The sequence below is a fragment of the Solenopsis invicta genome, chromosome 6, assembly GCF_016802725.1.
Source record: "Solenopsis invicta isolate M01_SB chromosome 6, UNIL_Sinv_3.0, whole genome shotgun sequence".
NCBI lineage: Eukaryota > Metazoa > Arthropoda > Insecta > Hymenoptera > Formicidae > Solenopsis > Solenopsis invicta.
Window position 1 is genome coordinate 13,753,607 of NC_052669.1, and position 23,854 is coordinate 13,777,460.

General features: G+C 39.1%; 2 protein-coding genes across 4 annotated transcripts in view; one reads left to right on the forward strand and one right to left on the reverse strand.

Annotated features, from left to right (window-relative positions):
- Positions 1 to 23,854, reverse strand: part of LOC105203363 (tectonic-3) — a 97,404-nt gene that overhangs the window by 15,833 nt on the left and 57,717 nt on the right. For 2 of the 3 annotated variants that reach the window (XM_039451120.1, XM_039451121.1), the window contains exons 3-4: positions 15,617 to 15,773; positions 7,111 to 7,301 (exon numbers count right to left, since the gene is read on the reverse strand). In XM_039451120.1, the coding sequence (XP_039307054.1) occupies positions 7,111 to 7,301; positions 15,617 to 15,773 (348 nt within the window). Of the gene's footprint in view, positions 1 to 6,092; positions 7,038 to 7,110; positions 7,302 to 15,616; positions 15,774 to 23,854 lie in introns of those variants that run through there. The other variant, XM_039451123.1, reaches the window with a different exon arrangement.
- LOC120358164 lies at positions 202 to 1,837 on the forward strand. Its single transcript, XM_039451124.1, has 2 exons — positions 202 to 1,404; positions 1,469 to 1,837. Exon 1 carries the CDS (start codon positions 272 to 274, stop codon positions 869 to 871), a length of 600 nt encoding a protein of 199 aa, XP_039307058.1. The 5' UTR covers positions 202 to 271; the 3' UTR covers positions 872 to 1,404; positions 1,469 to 1,837.

Consider the following 23,854-nt stretch of genomic DNA (forward strand, 5'->3'; position numbering starts at 1 on the left):
GGGCTCCGGAGGCACCACTGTCACCGTCTTAGAGAAAAACTCCGCACCAGCGGCGGGCCCTCTTGGCAAGAGAAACCGCTCTGGTGCGGAGAAAAGGAGGGCCGAACGGGAACGAAAAAGGTCTCAGTGCGGGACCTCCTCGGGCATCGTGACCCCCCCGGTAGCAACGCCGAGGGAGAGGGAGGGGCACGCTGGTGGCAAACGCCGGAAGGGCTCCACGGACACTCTCCCTTCAGCGGAAGGACCCGCTAAGAAGCGTAGGGCTCAACGCATGGGGACCTATGCCGAGGCGGTGGACCCTTTAACAAGGGTTATCATCCCCGAAGGTTATCCCGAGGAAGAAATCACTGCTGAGCGGCTGGTTCTCTTGAAGCTGGCCGTCAGCAGGGCAATCAGTGGGATCCGGGAAGGACCCATTTCATGCTTCCGTCGTACCTTCCTTAGGGGAGGGGCCGCGGTAGTCTTAGGCAGGGATGAGGCGTCCCTAATCTGGCTCGCTGAGCAGATGGGGAGCATCTCTCCCTGGGAAAACACCAAGCTCAAGGTAGTAGGCCCGGAGGTGCTTCAAAGACAGCACAAGGCCGTGGTCTGGGTCCCGGGGGCTTCCAATGAACCGGCCGCGGTCCTGGAGCGGCTGGAGAGGCAGAATCCTGGGCTCAGCACCGGGAGCTGGAAGATTATGGCTGAGAACGTAGGGGCTACCAGGGATGATAGGAACCTGGTTCTCAGGATTCCAGAGTCCAGCGTCCTCAAGCTGAAGGCGCTGGACTTCAAGCCCTACCTCGGGCTCGACCAAGTCACCTTCAAGGTGAGCGGGGCCCAAGGTGAGGATAGGGAGGGCGAGAAGGGGCCCCTTATGGACGAATCGTAAAGTTCGATCGTTCCGAGGTGACTTTTAAGCAGATCAACTTGCACCACAGCAAAGAGGCCTTGGCGATTCTGTCGAGGAAACAGGCTGCGGTGCACAGAGCCATTTCACTGATACAAGAGCTTTGGCTCCCCGGGGCCGTATCAGTGGCGTGGCAGCATGCGGGAGGTTATTTAAGCCTCCAACAGCCAAAAAGCTCAGAGCCTGCGTAGCGGTGAAGGGCGTTGATGCTCGACTAATCCCGCATTTATTTTCCAGAGATGTGGTAGCGGTCGAGCTTGATGTTGCCGATTCCTTAGAAAGCAGGAGGCGGGTGGTGGTGTGCTCCGCGTATTTTTCCCATGACGAGGGGGCTCCGCCGCCGCCGGAACCGGTGACCAGACTGGTAGAGTACTGCCAGAGTGAGCGGCTTCCCCTGATAGTGGGGTGCGATGCTAACTCGCACCACGCGGTTTGGGGTAGCACGGATACCAACGATAGAGGTAGGAGGCTGTTGGAATTTCTAGCATCGACGGACCTGGAGATTCTCAACAGAGGTAACGAGCCCACCTTTTGCACGGCGGTGAGGAGAGAGGTTCTCGATCTTACTGTCTGTTCTAGATGTATAACGAGGGACGTGGTCGGATGGAAGGTCTCGCGCGAACCTTCACTGTCAGACCATAGGCAAATCACCTTCAAGCTGGCTTGGGCCAGAGGTGAGGTGACGACGTTCAGGGACCTCAGAAGGACCGATTGGGACTCCTATCGGGTGGACTTGAAATGCTATCTTGAGGGCTTCTCTAGGAGGCACGGGACCGAGGAGGAACTGGAGCTCTGAGTGGATCATCTGCAGAGGGCTCTGGTGAAGAGCTACGAAAGGAACTGTCCAGAGAGGGCGGTTAAGAATTCCAGGGGCAACTCCTGGTGGAGTCCCAAGCTGCAGGAGTTCAGAAGTGCAGCTCGGAGGGCCTGGAATAGGGCCAGGAATACGGGCCGCCAGTCGGACTGGGAACTTCACAGAAGCGCCCAGAAAGACTACAGAGACTCTGTGGTAAGGGCTAAGAAAAAGAGCTGGAAAGAGTTCTGCGAGTTGGTAGAGGGCGTGCCCGAGACCGCAAGACTATGCAGGATTCTAGCCAGAAACCCGGACGCCGTCCTGAACTCCATTAGTCTCTCTGATGGGACAATGGTGAACGGGGAGCGGTGTCTGGTGCACCTGCTGGAGGCCAGCTTTCCGGGCTTCCGTAGGGAGCACAGTGAACTGTTCGCCCATGATGCGGCGGGCTCGCGCAGGGCTCGCAAAGCGGACTGGGGATTAGCGGCCAGCATTGTCAAGCCCGGAAAAGTGAGATGGGCGATAAACACTTTCAAACCCTTTAAGTCGGCGAGACCAGATCAAGTCTTTCCGGCTCTTCTACAGGAAGGGCTGGAGCTGGTCGTGGGACCTCTGACAAGGACTTTGAGGGCATGTTTGGCTCTGGGCCATACGCCTAGCGCATAGAAACTAGAGAGAGTGGTGTTCATCCCAAAAGCGGGAAGAATGAGCTACTCTTCTGCTAAAGACTTCAGACCGATAAGTCTGACTTCGTTTCTCCTGAAGACTTTGGAGAAATTGGTCGACGCGTATGTAAGGGACGTTGTCCTCTCGTGGCGCCCCTTGCACTGCGCGCAGCACGTATACCGCATGGGCTACTCCACGGAGACGGCTCTTCATGCGACTGTGTCGTTTATCGAGGGGCAACTGGAGAGGGGCGGCTATGCGGTGGGCACCTTCTTAGATATAGAGGGTGCTTTCAACAACACCCCGCACAAGATGGTGTGTGAAGAAGCGTTGCACAGGGGTGTGCCGGAGAAACTCGTGGAGTGGATCCGGGGCATGCTAGGGCGACGAGTTGTAGCTTCGTTGGGAACAACGAGGATCAGTGGATGGGTGGAGAGAGGGTGCCCCCAGGGTGGGGTGCTCTCTCTACTGTTACGGTGCCTGGTGGTGGATGGGCTGCTTGAGGGGTTGAGTGAGAGGGGCTTCTTTGTGCAGGGCTACGCTGACGACGTGGCTCTGCTAGTGCGAAGACCCTTTCTCGGGCCTCTCTTGGAGCTCATGCAGAACGCACTGGGAACAGTAAAGCGGTGGTGCAGGGGGACCGGTTTGTCAGTGAATCCGCCGAAAACGGGGCTCGTTGTTTTCTCTCGTAAATATAAAGTGGGCACTATAATAGAGCCCATCTTTGAAGGTACAAGGCTAGCCCCAGCTGAATCAGTAAAATATCTGGGAGTGATCCTAGATAAGAAGCTGTCCTGGAGGGAACATCTTGAAAGCCGCTGTAAGAATCTGTGCTCTTACTTCTGGATGTGCAAGAGAATCGTGGGTCAGACGTGGGGGTTGAAGCCCAAGATGGTCTGTTGGATCCATACTGCAATACTTCAACCCAGGCTCACCTATGCAGCAGTTGTGTGGTGGCCTAGGACGCGGAAGAAAGCGGCGGTGGTGGCGCTCGAGCACATCAGGGTTGTGATTTTAAAAGGGGTCCTGGATGCAACGCGAACCACGCCGGTGGCACCCATTGGCATTTTTCTCGGGATTGAACCATTTCACCAGGTGGTGGTGGAGACGGCGGCGATCGCTGCACACCGACTAGCCTGTGAACTGAAGTGGAAAGAGGGGACTGCGCATACTAAGTTCCCTAACGGCGTGCTGACCGACTCCATCTTCAGAATGAGGTAGAACAGGATGCCAGCAGTTCGGACCCTGGACAGGCGCTTTAAAGTGCAGGTCACAGGGCTCGCGGACGGGAACGAACTCGAGGCACTGGTTCAGGCCTGGGACGGGGACGTCTGGTTTACAGATGGCTCCAAGACGGGTACGAGCTCCGGCGCGGGCATTGTTTGCCGACAGAAGAGGGTGGCGGAAAGTCTGCCCCTGGATGGGTACGCCACAGTTTTCCAGACGGAGATCGTGGCGATCATAAGATGTGCCCAACTGGCCCTGGAAGTGAGGGAAACTGGTGGGCGCGTGAGAATATGCTCGGACAGTCAAGCTGCTATCAAGGCACTCGAAGCTCCGATCTGCATCTCGCGGCTGGTCTGGGACTGCAGAAATGCACTGGAGAAGCTGGCGAGAGATAAAGAAGTTATCGTAACCTGGGTCCCCAGTCACTCGGGGATCGAGGGCAATGAGAAGGCCGATCGGCTCGCCAGGGCCGCATCAGGAATGGAGGTGTTCGGGCCAGGACCGGTGCTGGGGGTCTCTTTCTGCCTTGGCAGGGAGAGGCTTCGGGTCTGGCTGCGGAACGAGCACCTCGAGTTTTGGAAAAATGAGCTGAGGACCAAATATCGACAGGCCGGGGCTCTACTGGGGGAAACACTCAGTGAGGGCCTTGTCGAGGACATAAGGTCCTTGAACAGAAGAGACGCCAGGCTAGTAGTGCAAATACTGACTGGCCATGGAGCTCTCAATTATCACATGCACAGGCTGGGCCGATCTGATACGGCCAAGTGTAGGGCTTGTGGGGAGGAAGAAGAGACAAGTCTCCACATTCTTTGTGACTGTCCGGCCTATGCGGGGCTGAGACTAAAACTACTAGGCTCGGCATTTCCCGAGCCAGGGCAGATTAGCAGGCTACCTATGAGAGACCTGAGTCTCTTCTGGAGGGAAACGGGGCTCCCATAGGCGGCAAACGACTGGAGGGTGACACAATGGACAACAGTTTGTGTGCCGTAGGCGGATCTTCGACCCGAGGACCGCCCTCTCAGTTTTTTTATTATTATTATTATTATTATTATTATTATTATTAGCCATAAGTCAGTTTTCACTAGCACAATGCACCAAAAGCATTTTTGACAATTAAAGGCCTATCTAGATAATCGCATAAACATATGCATAAAAAAATTGATTGGTCCAATAATTAAACAAATGCATAAGAAAATGGATCACTTTCTTTATGCATATGTTATTTATGGATGCAATTATGCAAGTTTGTCTAACAAAGAGTAGGCAAGAACTGTAAAATGCCAAATGAAATGAATCATAACTCTTTGAAAAGTAGGAACGAATCTATTAAAAGTGTAAAAGAGTTAGCGTGAATGGGCTTTACTTTTTAAGAAAATTGCAATTAAAGTTTAACATTTGAATGTTCGTACGTTAAGTACCAAAATCTTGAATTACTATCCAAGAGAGCGTCGTGGCTGAAAAACCTAAATGCTTGGTTGTATTTTTCTTTTTGTGACGGACCGGGTTCGAATCTTCGCAGTATCAAATTTTTTTTGTACTTTTTTTAAATTTTTTGCTATTATATTTTACAGTTACATTATTTTTATTATTTTTTAAATTAATAAATAATAATATACTTTTATATAATAATAAAATTAAATTACTTTTTATTAATAAATAATTTATTAAATACTTTTATTAATTTTTTATTAATAAAAAGTTGCTTAATTTTATTAGTATATGTAAGTACATTATTATTAATTAATTTAAAAAATACTAAAGATAATGCAATTGTAAAAAATAATAGCAAAAGGTTTAAAAAAATTTTTTTTTTAATTTGATGCTGTGGAGTTTCAAACCCGGTCTGCCACGGAGGAAAAAATGTAACACTAGCACTTAACCTTCTCAGCCACGACAATCTCTTGGATAGTAGTTCAATATTCTAGTACTTAACGTACAAACGTCCCAATATGTAAACTTTAATTGCAATTTTCTTAAAAAGTAAGGCCCATTCACGTTAACCTTTTTACACTTTTAATATACTTGTTCCCCCCTTTCAAATGAGCTATGATTTATCTCATTTGGCATTTTACAGTTCTTGCCCACTCCTTGTGAATAGGCCCTTAATAAATTCATGAAAACTGACGTCACAATTTAAAAATATGCAAAACAGCACGGTTTACTTGATTTCTGTTGCCAGCGTGATGTCAGATCCTGTTGGCACGGGATGCTTGATTTGTGATGTCAGTTTGCCGTCAAATTATATTACGCAGGTTAAGCTCGAATTTTGGCGCCAATCTGACGTCACGTCCTCTCAGCTAAGGTTGTTTCTTTTGACTTAGTTCGAAGATTCGAAGCTTCGAAGTTAATCTTGATCTTTCAAAGTTTAAGGCGTCTTCAAAGTTTCAAAAAATATGTTTGTGCAATTAAAAAATTAATACAATTACAATATATTATAGTATGTTTTAAAAACTTGCATTATATAACATATATTCTAAAAAAATATATATTTCGGCTTGTTTTCAATCGCACCGTAAAATTAAAAGAAGATTCGTGAAAAAATATTTTTTAATAAATACAATAAATGCAAAAATATTTCTTTATTATGACTATATCTAATGAAAATACATGGCTTTACTCTAATAGAAAATTATTTTGTAAAGTAAAAGCATTTGTCAAAATATTTTCAGAAACAAGACAGTTCCATTGTGGCGAAACAATGTTACCCGCAGGTGAGAACTCGTGTTTACGATAGTGAATAGTCGTCAACAATAATATCTCAGTTCCCGGGGTACAAACGTATTTTTCGAAACTTTGAAGCTTCGAAGTTAACTTTGAACTTCGAAGCTTTGAAACTTCGAAATTTAAAGTTCCTTCGGAATTTCGAAGTTAACTTCAAGCTTTAAATATTTTAATACCGAAGTTTCGAATCTTTGAAGCTTTCAAATTTGAATGTCGAAGCTTTCCAAGCAAATCACCAGCTCTATTCTCAGCACAGGGTGCTCGATTTGTGCTAACAATCTGCCGTCAGATTGTGTTGTGCAAGTCTTGCTCTAATTCTGTAACCTATCTGACATTAGGTGCTGACAGCACAGCGTGTTCGCGTGGTGTTGCTAATCTGCTGTCAGATTGTCGCGTTGATCCTGCTTGCTTTTTGCCACCAATCTGACGTCAGGTCTTGTTAACACGCGGTGCTTAATTTCTGCTGCCAGTCTACCGTCAGATCGTGTTGCGTAGGTTATGCTTGATTTCTGCCGTTAATCTGACAACAGTTCTGTCAACACTATTTGCCTAATTTCTCCTGAAATTAAGGACAATTTCTGTCCTATTTCTGACAGCAGTTTGCTAACACTGCAGATATTGCATAGTCTGTGTAAAATCTGTTGTTTTTCTAGCAATAGAAATTGATAGCAGACTCTCCAAATAATCTGTTTGTTCATGTTTGGTTGACGGGATTGTTATCAGTGAAAAACAAAATAAAATCTGCGGAGAGTTAATTTGTATGTTGAAAGATTTTTTATTAATTTTACTTAATATTTTTAATTATAAAAAGTACCTGTTTTGTCATAAATGTATCATTGAATGATGGCAGATATTTAATAACTGTGAAATTACTGAATGCCATACTGAACAAATATGGGTTAGTATTTGTTAATACATTTTGTATACATGCACCTTGCCAATTTTGCAAATATCTTAAAGTCTTCTTAAATGCACACATCCCAGTAAATCCAGATTGTAAAAATTCTGAAATATATCAATATAACATTTTAATAATAATAAATAAAAAATTTTGTAAAAGTCAATTATTAATAAGTTACTATATCATATTAATAATGTCAAAATATAAAATTAAAGTAGGAAAAAATGTGATTACAGTAATGTATTATTAGTACAAAATTACTTTTCAAAAAAACAGCACAGATCTCCCAGGGACATTCATGGGACGCCCGTTGGACGTCCGTACGTCTTAAGGACATCCCTGGGACATCCCCTGAATGAAGTGTGCTGTTAGGAAAAAGGCGCTAAGTGTAAGTGTAACCTTTAATTTTACCAAACCTAAGTGGTACTATCTTTGTATCTTCATTTAAAAAATGTCCTATTCTAACCCATGTGGTACTTTCTTTAATTTCTATGCAAAACCTAAGCGATTCTATTTCCGCATTCTCACTGAAAAATCTTCCTATTCCTAACCCAAATGGTATTTACTTAAAAATAAATATTTTAAATTTAATCTAACTTAAATATATTTTTTCCATAAAGTGTATGAAATCTCTAAATTGCGCCAAATATAAAGAGAATATATTGCTTTTCAAATAACTACTGTATTTACTTAAAAATAATTAATTTAAATTTAATCCAACCTAAACGTATTTTTTCCAAAAAATGTACGAAATCTTTAAATTGCGCCAATTATAAAGAGAATATATTGCTCTTTGAAGTAACTGCTGTACTACTTTTAACAAATAAAATGTGAGTGATAGTATCTTTATTTTTAAATAAAATCCAAGTGATGATATCTTTAATTCCTTTTTAAACAAAATTCAAGTAATACTATCTGTGTATTTCTATTAAAAAACTTTTCTGTTCTAACCTAAATAGATGTACTTTATTTAAAAAAAGTTTCAAAGAAATATATAACATTTAATCTCAAAGAATTAAAGAAGAAACAGAAATAAGAACGTTTTATTAAAATAAAAAATCTTTAAATTACAAAAACTAAATATTAAGTGCTGCTAGATATTTAAATATAATCTAAATGAAATGTTTTAAAATATAATAGTTATAGTAACTTAGATAATTATGATTTACAATGTCACTTGTAAAAGAAACAAATGTTAAAGAAATTTAATCTTTAACTTACTTTGCGTAATTACTTTTATAACGCATATCTTACAAGTATTACATTTATTACATTCTTTCTTATGCCAATTCTTTTCATTGTTTTTTTTATCTAGCAGTGCCAAGTTTTTGTATTTAAAAAATTTTTTATTTTAATAAAACTTTCTCATTTCTGTTTTTCCTTTAATTCTTTTTTCTTTGAGATTAAATGTTATATACGAGGTGTGTTCAAAAAGTATCGCGAATTTTGAATTTTCGCGGGTTACGTATATTCGAATTTCGATCTTTTTGTGGCGTTATGTTGGTACTCATGTCTCTCACTTATGCCGACAAGCTCGGCCATTTTGAATGTTCACTTAATTGTTGACAGCTGCTTTGCTTGCACGTGTTTTGGATCGTCTTCGATTTTTACCTATTCAAAAAAATGGATCAAAGAACCTGTATCAAATTTTGTGTGAAAAACGAAATTAAGTGCGCGGATGCATTCCGAATGTTGACTGTGGCATACGGAGAAGCTACCTTGGACCGAAGCAACGTTTATCGGTGGTACAAAATGTTCTCAGAAGGCCGAGAAGATGTGAACGACGAAGAGCGTGCCGGACGCCCGAGCACTTCAACAACAGACGAAAAAATTAATGAAGTGGAGAAAATGGTATTGGCCAATCGTCGAATCACCGTTAGAGAAGTTGCTGAGGACCTAAACATATCGATTGGCTCGTGCCATTCGATTTTTATCAATGATTTGGGCATGAGACGGGTCGCCGCGAAATTCGTATCAAAATTGCTCAATTGCGACCAAAAACAGCATCGCATGAACATTGCTAATGAGATGTTGGACTCTGTCCGCGACGACCCAAATTTGCTCCAGAGGGTCATAACTGGTGACGAATCGTGGGTTTATGGTTATGACGTGGAAACCAAAGCTCAATCATCTCAATGGAAGCTGCCGCACGAACCAAGACCGAAAAAAGCGCGCCAAGTTCGGTCGAATGTGAAAGTTTTGCTGACAGTTTTCTTCGATTGCAGGGGCGTGGTGCATCATGAGTTCTTGCCACAGGGTAGAACGGTCAATAAGGAATATTACCTGCAAGTTATGCGCAATTTGCGCGAAGCAATCCGTCAGAAACGCCCGGATTTGTGGAAGAACAAAAATTGGCTTTTGCACCACGATAACGCCCCTGCTCACACATCGTTGCTTGTGCGCGACTTTTTGGCCAAAAACAACACACTAATGATGCCGCAGCCACCGTATTCCCCAGATCTGGCCCCCTGTGACTTTTTCTTGTTCCCTAAACTGAAAAGGCCCATGAAAGGACGACGTTACGCTACGCTTGACGAGATAAAGACGGCATCGAAGGAGGAGCTGAACAAGATAAAAAAAAATGATTTTTTGAAGTGCTTCGAAGATTGGAAAAACCGTTGGCACAAGTGTATAATATCTCATGGGGATTACTTTGAAGGGGACAAAATAGATATTCATGAATAAATAAATAATTTTTGAAAAAACACAAAATTCGCGATACTTTTTGAACACACCTCGTATGCCTTTAAAACTTTTCTAAATTAAGTACTTCTACTTAGGCTAGAACAGAAAAATTTTTCAATAAAAATACGCAGATAGTATCACCTGAATTTTATTTAAAAAGGAATTAAAGATACCGCCACTTGAGTTTTATTTGAAAAATAAAAATACTATCACTTGCATTTTATTTGTTAAAAGTAGTACATGAGTTACTTCAAAGAGCAATATATTCTCTTTAATAATTGGCGCAATTTAAAGATTTCGTACATTTTTTGGAAAAAGTACATTTAGGTTAGATTAAATTTAAGATATTTTTAAGTAAATACAGCAGTTATTTCAAAAAGCAACATATTTTCTTTATAATTGGTGCAATTTAAAAATTTCACATTTTTTGAAAAAAATATATTTAGGTTGGATTAAATTTAAAATGTTTATTTTTAAGTAAATACCACTTGGGTTATGAATAGGAAGATTTTTCGATGAGAATGCAGAAATAGAATCGCTTGGGTTTTGTATAGAAATTAAAGAGAGTACCACATGGGTTAGAATAAGAAATTTTTTTAATGAGGATACAAACATAGTACCACTTGGGTTTGGTAAAATAAAAGGGTACATCCGCACATTTGGCGCCTTTTTTACCTTTCTTTTTTGAAAAGGTAATTTTGTGCTAATGTCACGCGTTTTGTAGTGTTTTAATTCAATTATATTTCACAGAGTTTTTAATCTCATTTATACTTCACATTTCACGGTGCTTTTCACTTTTGACATATATAAGTAAAAATTTTAATTAAGGGTTTTGAGTAATAAGAGGAAGGTAGCCAATCCAACATTATATGATTAGAAACTTGGTAATCTACGAAAATTTTTTCACAGGTAAGCATAAAGAATGTTAGAATCACAACAATGTTCAGGATAACTCATATCTGTAAAAATGTGTGTTCTCACTCAAAAAGGTAAATAGGGTGTCAACCAAATATTGTTGTAGTTCTATTCTTAATGAAAATAAAAATTCATATTTTCAATTAAAGCACTTTATTTATCCAATGGCAACCAGCGGATTTACGGATACCAAAAATGGTATCCGTCAAAGCGCCAGCCGACGGTGTAACATCACGTTCTGTGCTTGGACAGCTTCCGACATTTACCACTTGAAAATTATTAATATCACAACATTTTGCTATTAACATGCTAAAGTGAAATGTGAGTGTTTTTATTTGTTATAACTGAATACAACTGTACATTTTATTTATTAAGTATTTTATGTACATAATACGATAAAAATAAATTTTCTCAAAATTAGTTGACTATTTTCCAACCAGATTGCAATTAGGCTTTTTTCTATTCCTGCACTAGACTACACTGGAACGTTCTTTCTTGCTTTCGCTAACTTTTAAACATTTATTTATTTCATTTTAAATGTACACTAATTCAGGGAGTTCAGGAACAGAAAACAAATGGATTGATGCTCGTAGCATAAGTTCATAAATACATGTCATTTAAATGTCACTACCGCCAGAAATTTGGATGTTATGTGATAACTGTTGGTTGGTAAAACTGATTTAGTTGCAATAGATCGCATAACTAATTAATCGATTATACGCTTTATTTTTAAATCATTTAGCAACGTTTTAATAATTATCGTCCTTTTTATGCGGCAAATTTGGTGAGCTCACCTCGCGGACTTTTGTTAATAACATAATTAAATATAATAAGACTCGATAATTATGTAAGTAGATATTAATTATATTGTTTAATACTTTGCTGTTTTTTATTCATGAAACGGATTTATATTTTGAGTTAGGTCACTAAAGTCACACTAAATTTAAAATATTGCAAAGCGTTTCTAATCAGTACGTTTTTATAATGAGAATACATATTAAGTTTATATATAGGCTTTACGAAATGAAATTCTATTGGGTGTACAACTTAGTTCGGTCTGTTTTTCAAAAGATGGCTCTAAGTGCTATAAATGGTTGACGGCGACAGTTGATTTTTGCTGTATTGTGAAGTGTCAAATATTGTTTACAAGCCTTTAAGTTTCGCACAACAAGTTTAATTTTTACTGCGTCGAAAATGTCGAGTTTTATTCCAAATAAGCACTATTTGTGGCAAGTTTTGATTTTCTGGATTGGAAGAAAAGTGCAGCTGAAGCGCATCGAATGCTTGTGGAAGTGTATGGTGAATCTGCACCATCGGATAACTTTTGCAGAGAATGGTTTTAACGATTTAAAAGTGATAATTTTAGTGTTGAAGACAAAGAGCGTTTGGGTCAACCAAAAAAGTTTGAAGATAAAGTATTAGAAACATTATTCGATCAAGATTCGTGTCAAACGTAAGAAAAGCTCGCAAAAACATTGGAAGTTACTCAACAAGCTATTTCGAAACGACTCAAAGCCGCGGGATCCAAAAGTAAAGAAATTGGGTCTCATAAGAATTGAAACTGAGAGATATCGGACAATTTTGCATGTCCGACATGTTGCTTAAACAGTAAAAAAACAAGTCTATTCCTTTTGTTCGGGCCACCGAAGTTATCTCGTTTTGGTCGTTATTATTTTTATCTATTTTTATCTATCTCACCGAGATGTAACATCCCCTCTCACAATGCTGTGATACGAGTTTTGGTGCTTAAAGGTATTTTGTATACAGGATGATTTAGAATAATCCATTGTCCTTCAAGAGATGTATTCTTGATCGAATTCTAAGACGATTTTTCTTTTGGTAAAAATTTTGCAGATGCTTAGATTTTAAAATATCAGCCGGTTAAGTTAGCGTATCACGAATCGAATACAGATGGTACGCAAGGGCAGCGCATTCGTTATTACGCGCCTATGTCGTGAGGCACCTGCTGCGCCTAGCTGATGGAACACATAAGAGTTTCTCCCCCTCCCCCCCCTCTCTCTCTCTGTCACATCACAATGCTAACTTTAACTTAAAAATGTAATTATTTTTTGACTTGATTTTACTGATTTTGATAAGAGAAGTGCTAGAAAATTCTTTATACAGTCAAAGAATCAAATAAAGAATTACACGAAATTTACAAAAATATTTACATCTCGAGTTTGAAAAACAGTAGTATTTTTCTTGTGATACACACACACGCACGCACGCACGCACGCACGCACGCACGCACGCACGCACGCACGCACGCACGCACGCACGCACGCACGCACGCACGCACGCACGCACGCACGCACGCACGCACGCACGCACGCACGCACGCACGCACGCACGCACGCACGCACGCACGCACGCACGCACGCACGCACGCACGCACGCTCGCACGCACGCACGCACGCACGCACGCACGCACGCACACACACACACACACACATAAAATTATTTATATGCATTGTAAACAATAACAAAACAATTTAAAAAACAATAACAACTATATTAGAAAAAAATAGGTATGTACAGACAATTGTAAAATAAAAAATGACAATATAACCTTTTTTTAGTAATTTTATTTAATAGTTTCAAATTTATTTATTTTGCAGAAAATGACTGGTTGCTGCATAATTAACTGTACAAACACTAGTAAAAAAGGTAAATCTATGAGACGTTTTTCAGCCAATTTAGAACGGCCAGCATTATAGATAAAAAAGATTGGAAGGGCAAATTGGCAACCTTAATATTGTCTACTATTATCATTAAATATTTAATGTATGTTTTTTTATAATATTAAAATAAATTTTGTAGTTTTTAATAATTATATACAAAAAATAACCTTTTTCTTTATTTCTTTCATTCCATAATGCCAAAAAGTACGAACAACACGAATAAGCCTAATGATATACTTCAAACGTGGCTACAACAGTATCCATAAGAATTTATTGGTTCCGCCATTTTGCTTCAGAACCAATGAAAAATGAGACAACATTGGCTAGACTCTTACTTCTAGGGACACTATGACGCGGGTGACGCTTCGGCGCGGGCGCCGTTTTTCTGCGGCTATCGTTGTGCGGTGGGCGGAACTTCGCGGCGCGGCTGCGGCGGTGCGCGAATCGACCGGGCGGCCGAGCGTGATGGCGGCCGGGATGCCACGGAACGCGTCGAGTACCTCTACCGAAACCTCGTAACAGCGATTCCGTTGGTCTGCGTTCCACGGAGGAGTGGAGATGTCCGCTGCTCGGGAGCAGGCCGGGAGTCCTTCCCTCGTCAAGTACCTTGACGAGAGTCGGATGCTCGGGCTCGCAAGGAGACGGAAGAGGAAGGAGCGGTGCGGAAAGTGCGAAGTACCTTCGCCGTGGCCAAAAAAGCTTCGACCACTTTTACTTTCCGAAATGTCAGGCGCAGCGGATTGGATGGTGATGTTGGCTGACGGGAAAAAGGCAACTTTGGCGGAGCACGCGGCTCTATATATACCCGGCGACTCCGTTTGCCTCCGTCATTTTCGGCGCTTGACGGCGAAGTCGGAGTGGGACGAACGCGCGCTCCCTCGTGTGCGCGTGCGCGCCGACTTGGCGCGTGCGATGGCTTGACACGGTTTTCGCCGCGCGTAGCTCGTGGCATTCTTTATAATTGGGTGCCCGAGGCACCCCCGGTTATAGCCCGGCGGCTCTTTCTCTGACTGTTGGTGGCCGGGGATGATGCATCTTATTTCTCGGGGGTGTGCATCATTACAACAGAAAAATTAGAAAAAGTAGTGGCTAACGATGGGCAATACTTTGAATAAGGTATTAATTTATTTTATCGTTCAAATAAATGTTTTTTCAAGCAAAAAACGGACCAAATTAAGTTGTCCACCCAATAACTTGGCACAATTTCTTTTAATTTACTTCGCTATTTAATCACTGCGTTAATAATAAAATAGCTCAAACTAACAGACAAATTTCTGGTGAGAGATACGTAATAGTGATGTGTATTTGTAACTTTATGTGACCTAAAAACAATTGACTAATTTTTAGAAGTTAAGATTGGTTCTTTTCAAGTGTGTATGTAAAATGCTATTAAAATAAAATGTATAATAATGGCTAGCCTTCAAAATATAATTTTATCATTATTTCGTTAGACGATGAATAAGAAAGCTTATAACGCTACTTATTTTATTCTAATTGTATGATTTTTTATTTAATAGAAATATAATTCCGCTATTTCCATCGGTGCTGTCGCGTACTGCTTACAGATGAGCCATTTTATGTTTCGTCGCAGAGATATGCAAGAACCGCATCATTTTTGCGATCAAAATTGCACATCTCTGTTACATATAGTGCAGATAAAGAAATAAATATTGTAAATTTTTATGATATAGAAAGATCAGTTTCTTCATTCTTTTGTTTTGTAATAATAAGTTGAGCCGTGCCTATTAAACTGAGTTGTTGTGCTATACTGCTGAATATGTTATTTTGATTTGATAAATCTTTTTATTTTCTTCTCAAATTACTTAATTAATTTACATAGCTTGAGTCAAAGATTTCCTTTTAACAGAAATTCGTAACCAAAGCTATTGCGTTTTCATAAAGGAAAACAAACAGATTTTGTTGCAACTTATATGTATTCAAATCGTGTGTTTTATGATATAAAAATGTATAATGAAAAAGGCACAAAATGCATATTTTAAAGTAATAACATCTGTAGCTTTTGTGTTTTTATTAACGCAAATGAATAATTTTATTATTACATATACTTCTTCGTGAACTTTTTTAAGAGAAATTGTATATATGAGAATTATGAGTTTCTTAATGTATCAAAATTTTACCTATGGCTTCAACAGATTTGTCGTACAATTTCCATATTACGTCTCCATATTGATAATATTTGGACGACTTAAATTTGGATAATATTTTGCTATGTTCTGCTTCCCATTTGTAACTTTTTGTTTGTATTATTTTCCATAGATCTTCATTATATAATACCTAAATGAAAACATTAAGACCAAATTAATACATTTAATATTACCAATATCAAAATAAGATAATACTTAGGAAAAATGCACATCTTATATATTCATATAAAAAGTGATCTTATGTGTTCATATAAGAATTTTTAAAAAGCTTATACAGTAGCCTATATATGAATATGTAAAGTTATCTAAAGTCACATTCAGACACATATATTCAAAGAAGTTTATAATTTCAGGTTTGTAATGTGATCAAATCGGGTGGTTATGATGAACATAAATCTAGTTGATTACGCCATGTGATGGGCAGCATGTTTTGTTGACTGCTTATTTCTTTATTAATATTTACTGAAGATGGCCCAAGCTCAAGTTGAAACGTTCAAACATATCTAATTGAACTTGTTTACTAAACACGAAAGATTTATTGACACTCACCAACGACCGCGTCAACTTTCATTAGCCTCTCTTTTTTAAGTATTAAATTTCGTAAGTCATTCTGACAACTTTGGCTATATATGACTATATAGTGTATATAATTATATATTTTCAATAGAAATCGAAGAAACATGTTTATTAAATAATATTACTACTAATGCTAAATTATCTACTAGCATTTTGTTCACATCATCTAATAAATCAAATTTCGTATTAAATTTTTATCTTTTTTGCTAAATTTATAGTAAGATTTATTTCTAATAAGAATCAACTGCAAGAATGCTGTAAATTTTGCAGCATATCTTGACAGATTCTGCCAATACGTTATAATCTATTTTTTCATTTTACTCAAGTTTTTTGAAAAATTCTGCAGGTAGATTCTTTCAAGAAACTTGCACGTATCTGCTGCAAGAATTACATTCTTTGTTTCGTGATCTACACGTTACTTGTATCAAAAGAATCATACGTTAGTCATTTTATTATTACATCTACTTTTTTGTAAACTTTTTTTTTAAGAATTTTATATATATATATATATATATATATATATACAGGGTGTCCCAGACCAATGTATAAAGATTATCATGATGAGGTAGAAGGGATCGAGATAAATGAAAAAGTTTAATAGCATTTTGCGATATTTGCAATAATTTTTGAGTAATAAAATATTACGTTCAGCCGAATAAGAGCGCGCGGAGAGACAAGCGGTCGCTCGTCAGAGCCGTAGGACCGTCCACTGCGGCCCGCTTGTAGGCGACGGTAAGTGGCGCGCGGCGAGGGAAAGGACAGCTTGGCACCGTACCGCGTCGAGAGGGGCGGTCTTACGGCTCAGGCGACCAACCGTTTGCCTCTCCGCGCGCTCTTATTCGGCTGACTTTAATATTTTATTACACGAAAATTATTGCAAATATCGCAAACTGTTATTAGACGTTTTGATTTATCTCGATCCCTTCTACCTCATCGTAGTAATCTTTATACATTGGTCTGGGACACCCTGTGTATATATATATATATATATATATATATATATATATATATAAAATACTATTCCGCGTCTTAATCAGTGATTGATTTTGACTCGTCTACTCAGCTCTGCGATCGAGGACGTAATGAATCCGAGACGCGGATTCGGGACAAAAAACTGATATTGGATTGCAATTATTTTAATGAAAAGACGTGCGCTTGGCGACAGGGAATCCCGAGACGCACGTCTGCCTGGTAACAGGCAATCCCGAGGTGCAAATTCCTTGAATTGACCGAGACTCATCTTTTGTTTTAATCGCGTCGCACTACCCGTCCATCGTCCACTCTCGTTAACATATGTATACACTCGCACACGTGTGTGCGAGTGCGTGCCTTACTTATTATATTTATGTTCGCATGTGTATATGTGGGTGTCGTGCACGACGCGCCTGTGTAAATGTACGTTTGTACTTAACAGCGTGTGCGTGTGGGTGTGGGTGTGGGTGTGTGTGCGTGTGGGTGTGGGTGTGGGTGTGGGTGTGTGCGTGCGTGCGTGCGTGCGTGCGTGCGTGCGTGTGTGTGTGTGTGTGTGTGTGTGTGTGTGTGTGTGTGTGTGTGTGTGTGTGTGTGAGAGGGAGAGGGGTGCGCTCGCGCGCTCACTCGTGTGCGTGTATAAATGAATCACGTAAAAATCAGTACTTGCTCAACATGGTTCGGCTATCAAGACATTTGCATACAAAATTTCGGATCATTTCATCATCCTTGTTCTGAAAAAGTACGTCACAAAAAACCTACGGTACAGAAAATATTATTCTTTAAAAAACATTTTTTTCACAGAATAATAGTAAGTTTACTTAAAATTACTTTGAAACTTATATTATCCCTTGTAACATTTTCTGCAATTGTAAATGTTGGCAACAGTTAGTTAGTAAAAAAACCGCAAATGGGAAACATACTTTGTTATAGTCAATTTCGTTAGCAAACTTTTTGTTGAGGAGGTCTGATTCCTGTATGTATGTATGCACCTCCACGCTTCTTAGTTGATTTATATTAGTCACTTTGACTCTTACATTTGAAATGCTTGATTTATGCAAATCCCCTGGCCTCTCACGTGTGTATGTGTGCGTGTGTGTGTATATAGATGGATGTTTCATGAAATATTTTCTTATTCTATATCTCTTACTTTTGTTTCTTATAACTGCTATAGTGTTCCATTTGTATCATTGGAATATCTTTTGATTACCACTTTATTCTCGTCCACAACTATAAACCCATGATTCTTAAAAATTTGCGGTACAAACGGTGCAGTTTCAAATCTCTTCTTAAGTTTTTTTTTACTTTCTCATAATCAATTTTTTTTAATAAAAAGTCTTTATATTTTGAAATGTTTTTCAACCCAATTAAAAAGAACTTGAGATGTTAGTATTGCATTCTGTGGTTTAGCAACAAAACTTGCTTTATATTGCCTTTCTTTTAAAAGTAACACTAATGTAAACGGTAGCGGTATCGTGTTTAAAAATCTTTAATAAAAATACATTACTCTTGTGCTTCAATTTAGAATTTTCTTTATAATAGTAAATAACAGGAAACACAGTACACTGATCATTGTTGAACGAAATGTTTGTGAGGCATTTTGACAAACATATGAATAGTTTTCAGAAAAATTAAACATCACAGTTACTTCATCTTCACAAAGATTATCTTTCTTTTCTGAAATGAAAAGCATTTGTTGTTTGGCGATAATGAATGACATTCAGAATTTGTAATTTGTTGCATAACTCGTTTACGAACACATCAACTTTTAACTGTTGCGTTAATAGAGTTGATCGGTCAGTTCCGATCCATAAAGAACATTGAATATGAGAAATGCATGAATCGTCTAATAGTTTAGAAAGCTTTGTAGAAAGTTTGGTAGTACCTGGGCATTGATCACATTTATCAAAGTAGCAATCAGGATTTGATTTCTTACATATAATTTCATTCAATCAATTTTTATAATTGGAAAGTGGCTTGTCTATATTTTCTGTTAGTTTCCGTACATTAATTGCATCAATCATTAATTTGACATTTTCATGGATTGTGCAAACATAAACGGAATGTGTTCCAGAAGCCTCAGGGAGTATGCAATTTCTAGTTCTAAGTTTAACAAATGTACTAAAGCTAACATCATATTTTGGGTTGAATTCTTTAAATAAGGCATGCAGTTTTTTTAAATTTAAAGTAAAAGACGTTTTTGTATCATTATCCGTTTATTATCAATTATTAAGGAAATGGCATTCTTCATTCCAGGCATTATCCTGCTGTTTATATCACTATTATACAACTCAATTACTTTTTCAACAGTAGTTTGCGGTAAAACTTTTTCAACTCTTGTAGTAGTATCAACTAATACGCCATGGCTAGATTTCAATTCCTTAGATTTTTTTACTAAATATCGTGATGCATCAAATTCTTTTACTATTCTTCTCACACTCCATGACGACGGAGCTATAATGAGAATTCGCACTCTTAAAGGATCATTGTGTTTCAAGGTGGAAAATTTTTATTTAAGACCATCAAGCATTTCTTCCAGTTCAATTTCTCTAGGTAATTGAATGTTATTTTTATCGTAAGAAATCTCAGAGTTATCAATATCCATTGTTAATGAGCTTCCATCACATTCCATATTTGTGACACAATAATTAGATTCATCTAAAGACATATCAACATATGCAGTCTTACTTTTTTACTACATGCACAACAAATTTTAGAATTGATCGGTATCTCAGGAAATTTGTTCCGAATGAATTTTGATATCACTCGTAAATCTTTATCACGATATCCTTTTTCACCAAGTTTCTTGAATGGATTCACACATCTATCTGTACGAGATTTAGCCGACATTTTTTATTTTGAATATGGTACAAATAAGAGATATTTGGAATAATTGTAGAAAATAATAAAAATCGATAAGAGACAAAAATGTGAATTGAATATTCTATTTAACATGAAAAAAATTTATTCATTGACTGAATTACAAACTATAATTAATTAACTCAATAAATTCTATAATTACTAAATGTATTGTAAGGTTCTCTAATCCAGAACAAGACGAGAAAATTTGAAAACTGAAAAAATATTACTGCGCCTTTTATCCCATATGTGTAGTTTTTTTATTTACGAGGTATAAACTTTCATCTAACGGCGATAACGCGTACTACTCGCAAGTGTACGACTTTAAAAACAGATCTTTTGGGTTCATGCAGTCCATATGTCGTCAATATATTCAATCGACTTGTACGCTATCGACTGTCAATTTTATGTATTTTGATCAACTGATGCTGCTGCAATTTTACGAGGTATTTGCTAACACTATTTGCAATAACAAAACTGCTTGGTGTTTGTTATCAGTCTGTTATCAATATGTTCGACATTTGCTTACTGTTAACCACTCTGTCATATATTTTACCAAAAAAGATTATTGTATATTATCTAAAATGTGCTAACATAATTGACTATAACAAAGTATGTTTCCCGTTTGCGGTTTTTCTACTAACAAGGGGAGGATCAGGTGAGTCACCCTGGGATTTCGATCCCAATTTTCTTAGTTATTTCGGAGACGAAAAAAAGTTTACGTCTTCCGGCGTTTGATCGAATAGGCCTTAGTTTCGAAATAATAAATTTGTGAAAATTGGCCATACCGCGGCGCGCTATATGAACCTTCCTGGTAACCGTTCTCCCAACCAGTGCAATCGACTCCGTGCGTTAGGTGCTTGCTTCACAATTGTAAGATCCGGGTTCGCTCCCGGATGTGTGCAATATTTTTTTTTCTTTTTAATAAGTGTATTTATTTATCTTGATGATATTGATAGAGTATACTTTCTAAAATAGAAAATTTAATTTAATATCACTTTTTAAACATTAATTTAAATTTAATTTGAAGAGAATTTCAATTCAAGTAATAATACTTGAAATAATAAATAGGTAATAATAATAATATATAAGTTATTTGAAATGGATAACATATAAAGGGAACGTATCTAAATTTTCAAATTGTTTAAAATTAACCCTGGTATTCTTCTTCTACGATTAATTATTTTAAAAACTAGAATTTTAAAGTACTGTTAATATTATTTCTAATTAAATTTTAAATTAAACAATTTGAAAATTTAAATACGTTGCCTTTATATGTTATCCATTTCAAATAACTTATATATTATTATTATTATTACCTATTTAAAATATTATTTAAAATATTATTACTTGAATTCAAATTAAATTTAAATTAATGTTTAGAAAGTGATATTAAATTAAATTTTCTATTTTAGAAATTTGCATACTATATCAATATCATCAAGATAAATAAACACTTATTAAAAAAAAAAAAAATATTGCACACATCCGGGAGCAAAACCGAATCTTACGATTGTGAAGCAAGCACCTAACGCATGGAGCCGATTGCACTGGTTGGGAGAACAGTTATCAGGAAGACTCATATGGCGCGCCGCGGTATGGCCAATTTTCACAAATTTATTATTTCGAAACTAAGGCCTATTCGATCAAACGCCGAGAGACGTAAACTTTTTTTGTCTCCGAAATAACTAAAAAAATTGGGATCAAAATTCCAAGGTGACTCACCTAATCCTCCCCTTGTAAGTAATCTGCTGCCACCGTTTAGAATTGCAAAAAATGTTATAAAGGATATTATAAGTTTTAAAGTAATTTTAAGTAATCTTACTATTATTCTGTGGAGAAAATGTTTTTTAAAGAACAATATTTTTTGTACCGTAGGTTTTTTGTGACGTACTTCTTTTGAACGATGATGATAAAATGATCCAAAATTTTGTATGCAAATATCTTGATAGCCAGACCATGTTGAGCAAGGATTGATTTTTAGGTGATTTATTTATACCCGCACACGGATAAGCGCGAGAGCGCACCTCCCCCCTCCTCACACACACGCACGCACGCACGCACGCACGCACGCACGCACGCACGCACGCACGCACGCACGCACGCACGCACGCACGCACGCACGCACGCACGCACGCACGCACGCACGCACGCACGCAGCACGCACGCACGCACGCACGCACGCACGCACGCGCGCACGCACGCACGCACGCACGCACGCACGCACGCACGCACGCACGCACGCACGCACGCACGCACGCACGCACGCACGCACGCACGCACGCACGCACGCACGCACGCACGCACGCACGCACGCACGCACGCACGCACGCACGCACGCACGCACGCACGCACGCACGCACGCACGCACGCACGCACGCACGCACGCACGACGCACGCACGCACGCACGCACGCACGCACGCACGCACGCACGCACGCACGCACGCACGCACGCACGCACGCACGCACGCACGCACGCACGCACGCACGCACGCACGCACGCACGCACGCACGCACGCACGCACGCACGCACGCACGCACGCACGCACGCACGCACGCACGCACGCACGCACGCACGCACGCACGCACGCACGCCACGCACGCACGCACGCACGCACGCACGCACGCACGCACGCACACACACACACATACTACTGTGTTCAAAAAGTAAAGTGAATTTTGTTATAAAATGAAAAATCTTTATTTATTCATCCAAATCAATTTTATTCCCTTCGAAGTATTCCCCCTTCGATACAATGCATTTATGCCAACGTTTTTTCTATTCCTCGAAGCATGTCAAAAAGTCGTTTCCCGGTATAGCCTTCAAAGCGCGCAGCGATTCACGTTGAATCTCTTCAATAGATTCAAAGCGGTGTCCCTGGAGCGGTCTTTTGAGTTTGGGAAATAGCCAAAAGTCACACGGAGCTAAGTCAGGTGAATAAGGCGGTTGCAGAACGATATGAGTGGAATTTTTGGCGAAAAACTTACGAAGAATCAATGCCGTTTTTGGCACCAAACGAGATTTGACTTTTCTAAGGCCCAAACGATCCTTCAAAATTGTTTGAACTGATTCAATTGAAATGCCAACCATATCGACAAGGTCTCTAATTGTCAATTTTCGTTCAACGATTTTCGAGTACCAATTTCTTGATTTTCTTTACGTGTTGCTCATCAGTTGACGTTGATGGTCGTCTGGAGCGTTCCAAGTTATCAGCACGTTGTCTGCCTTCTTTGAAGTCTTTGTACCACTTATAAACATTTTTCTGCGACATAGTCGATTCACCGAAGGCCCTCTGCAATATTCTACACGTTTTCGCAGCCGAAATTTCATTCTGTAAACAAAATTTAATGGCACTTCTTTGCTCAGACATTGTAAAAATCGCCAAAATCACTTTTAGTCGTTTAGAAAACACAAGCGTAACTATATGACTAATGATGACATTCACCTGAAATTTGGCACAGATGTCACTAACAGTAGTACCATCATAAAAATAAAACAGTTTGCTCAAATCGATTAGCGCGGGAAGTTTAAATTAAAAATTCACCTTACTTTTTGAACGCAGTAGTACACACTTACACACTTAAACCTAGGCATCAGACCTCCGCTACGTCACATCTTGCACATTTATTCACATTATTATGCATTTTTTCAAAAGCTTTTTCTAATTGTGATATTGGTTCCGCCATTTTGAATTTTCCAAAAAACCCAACGGCATAAAAAAATAGACATTTCAACAAAAATTTTAAGCCCTTGTAAAACATTTATATATATATAGGATGTTTGATAATTAATGATTAATCTCTTG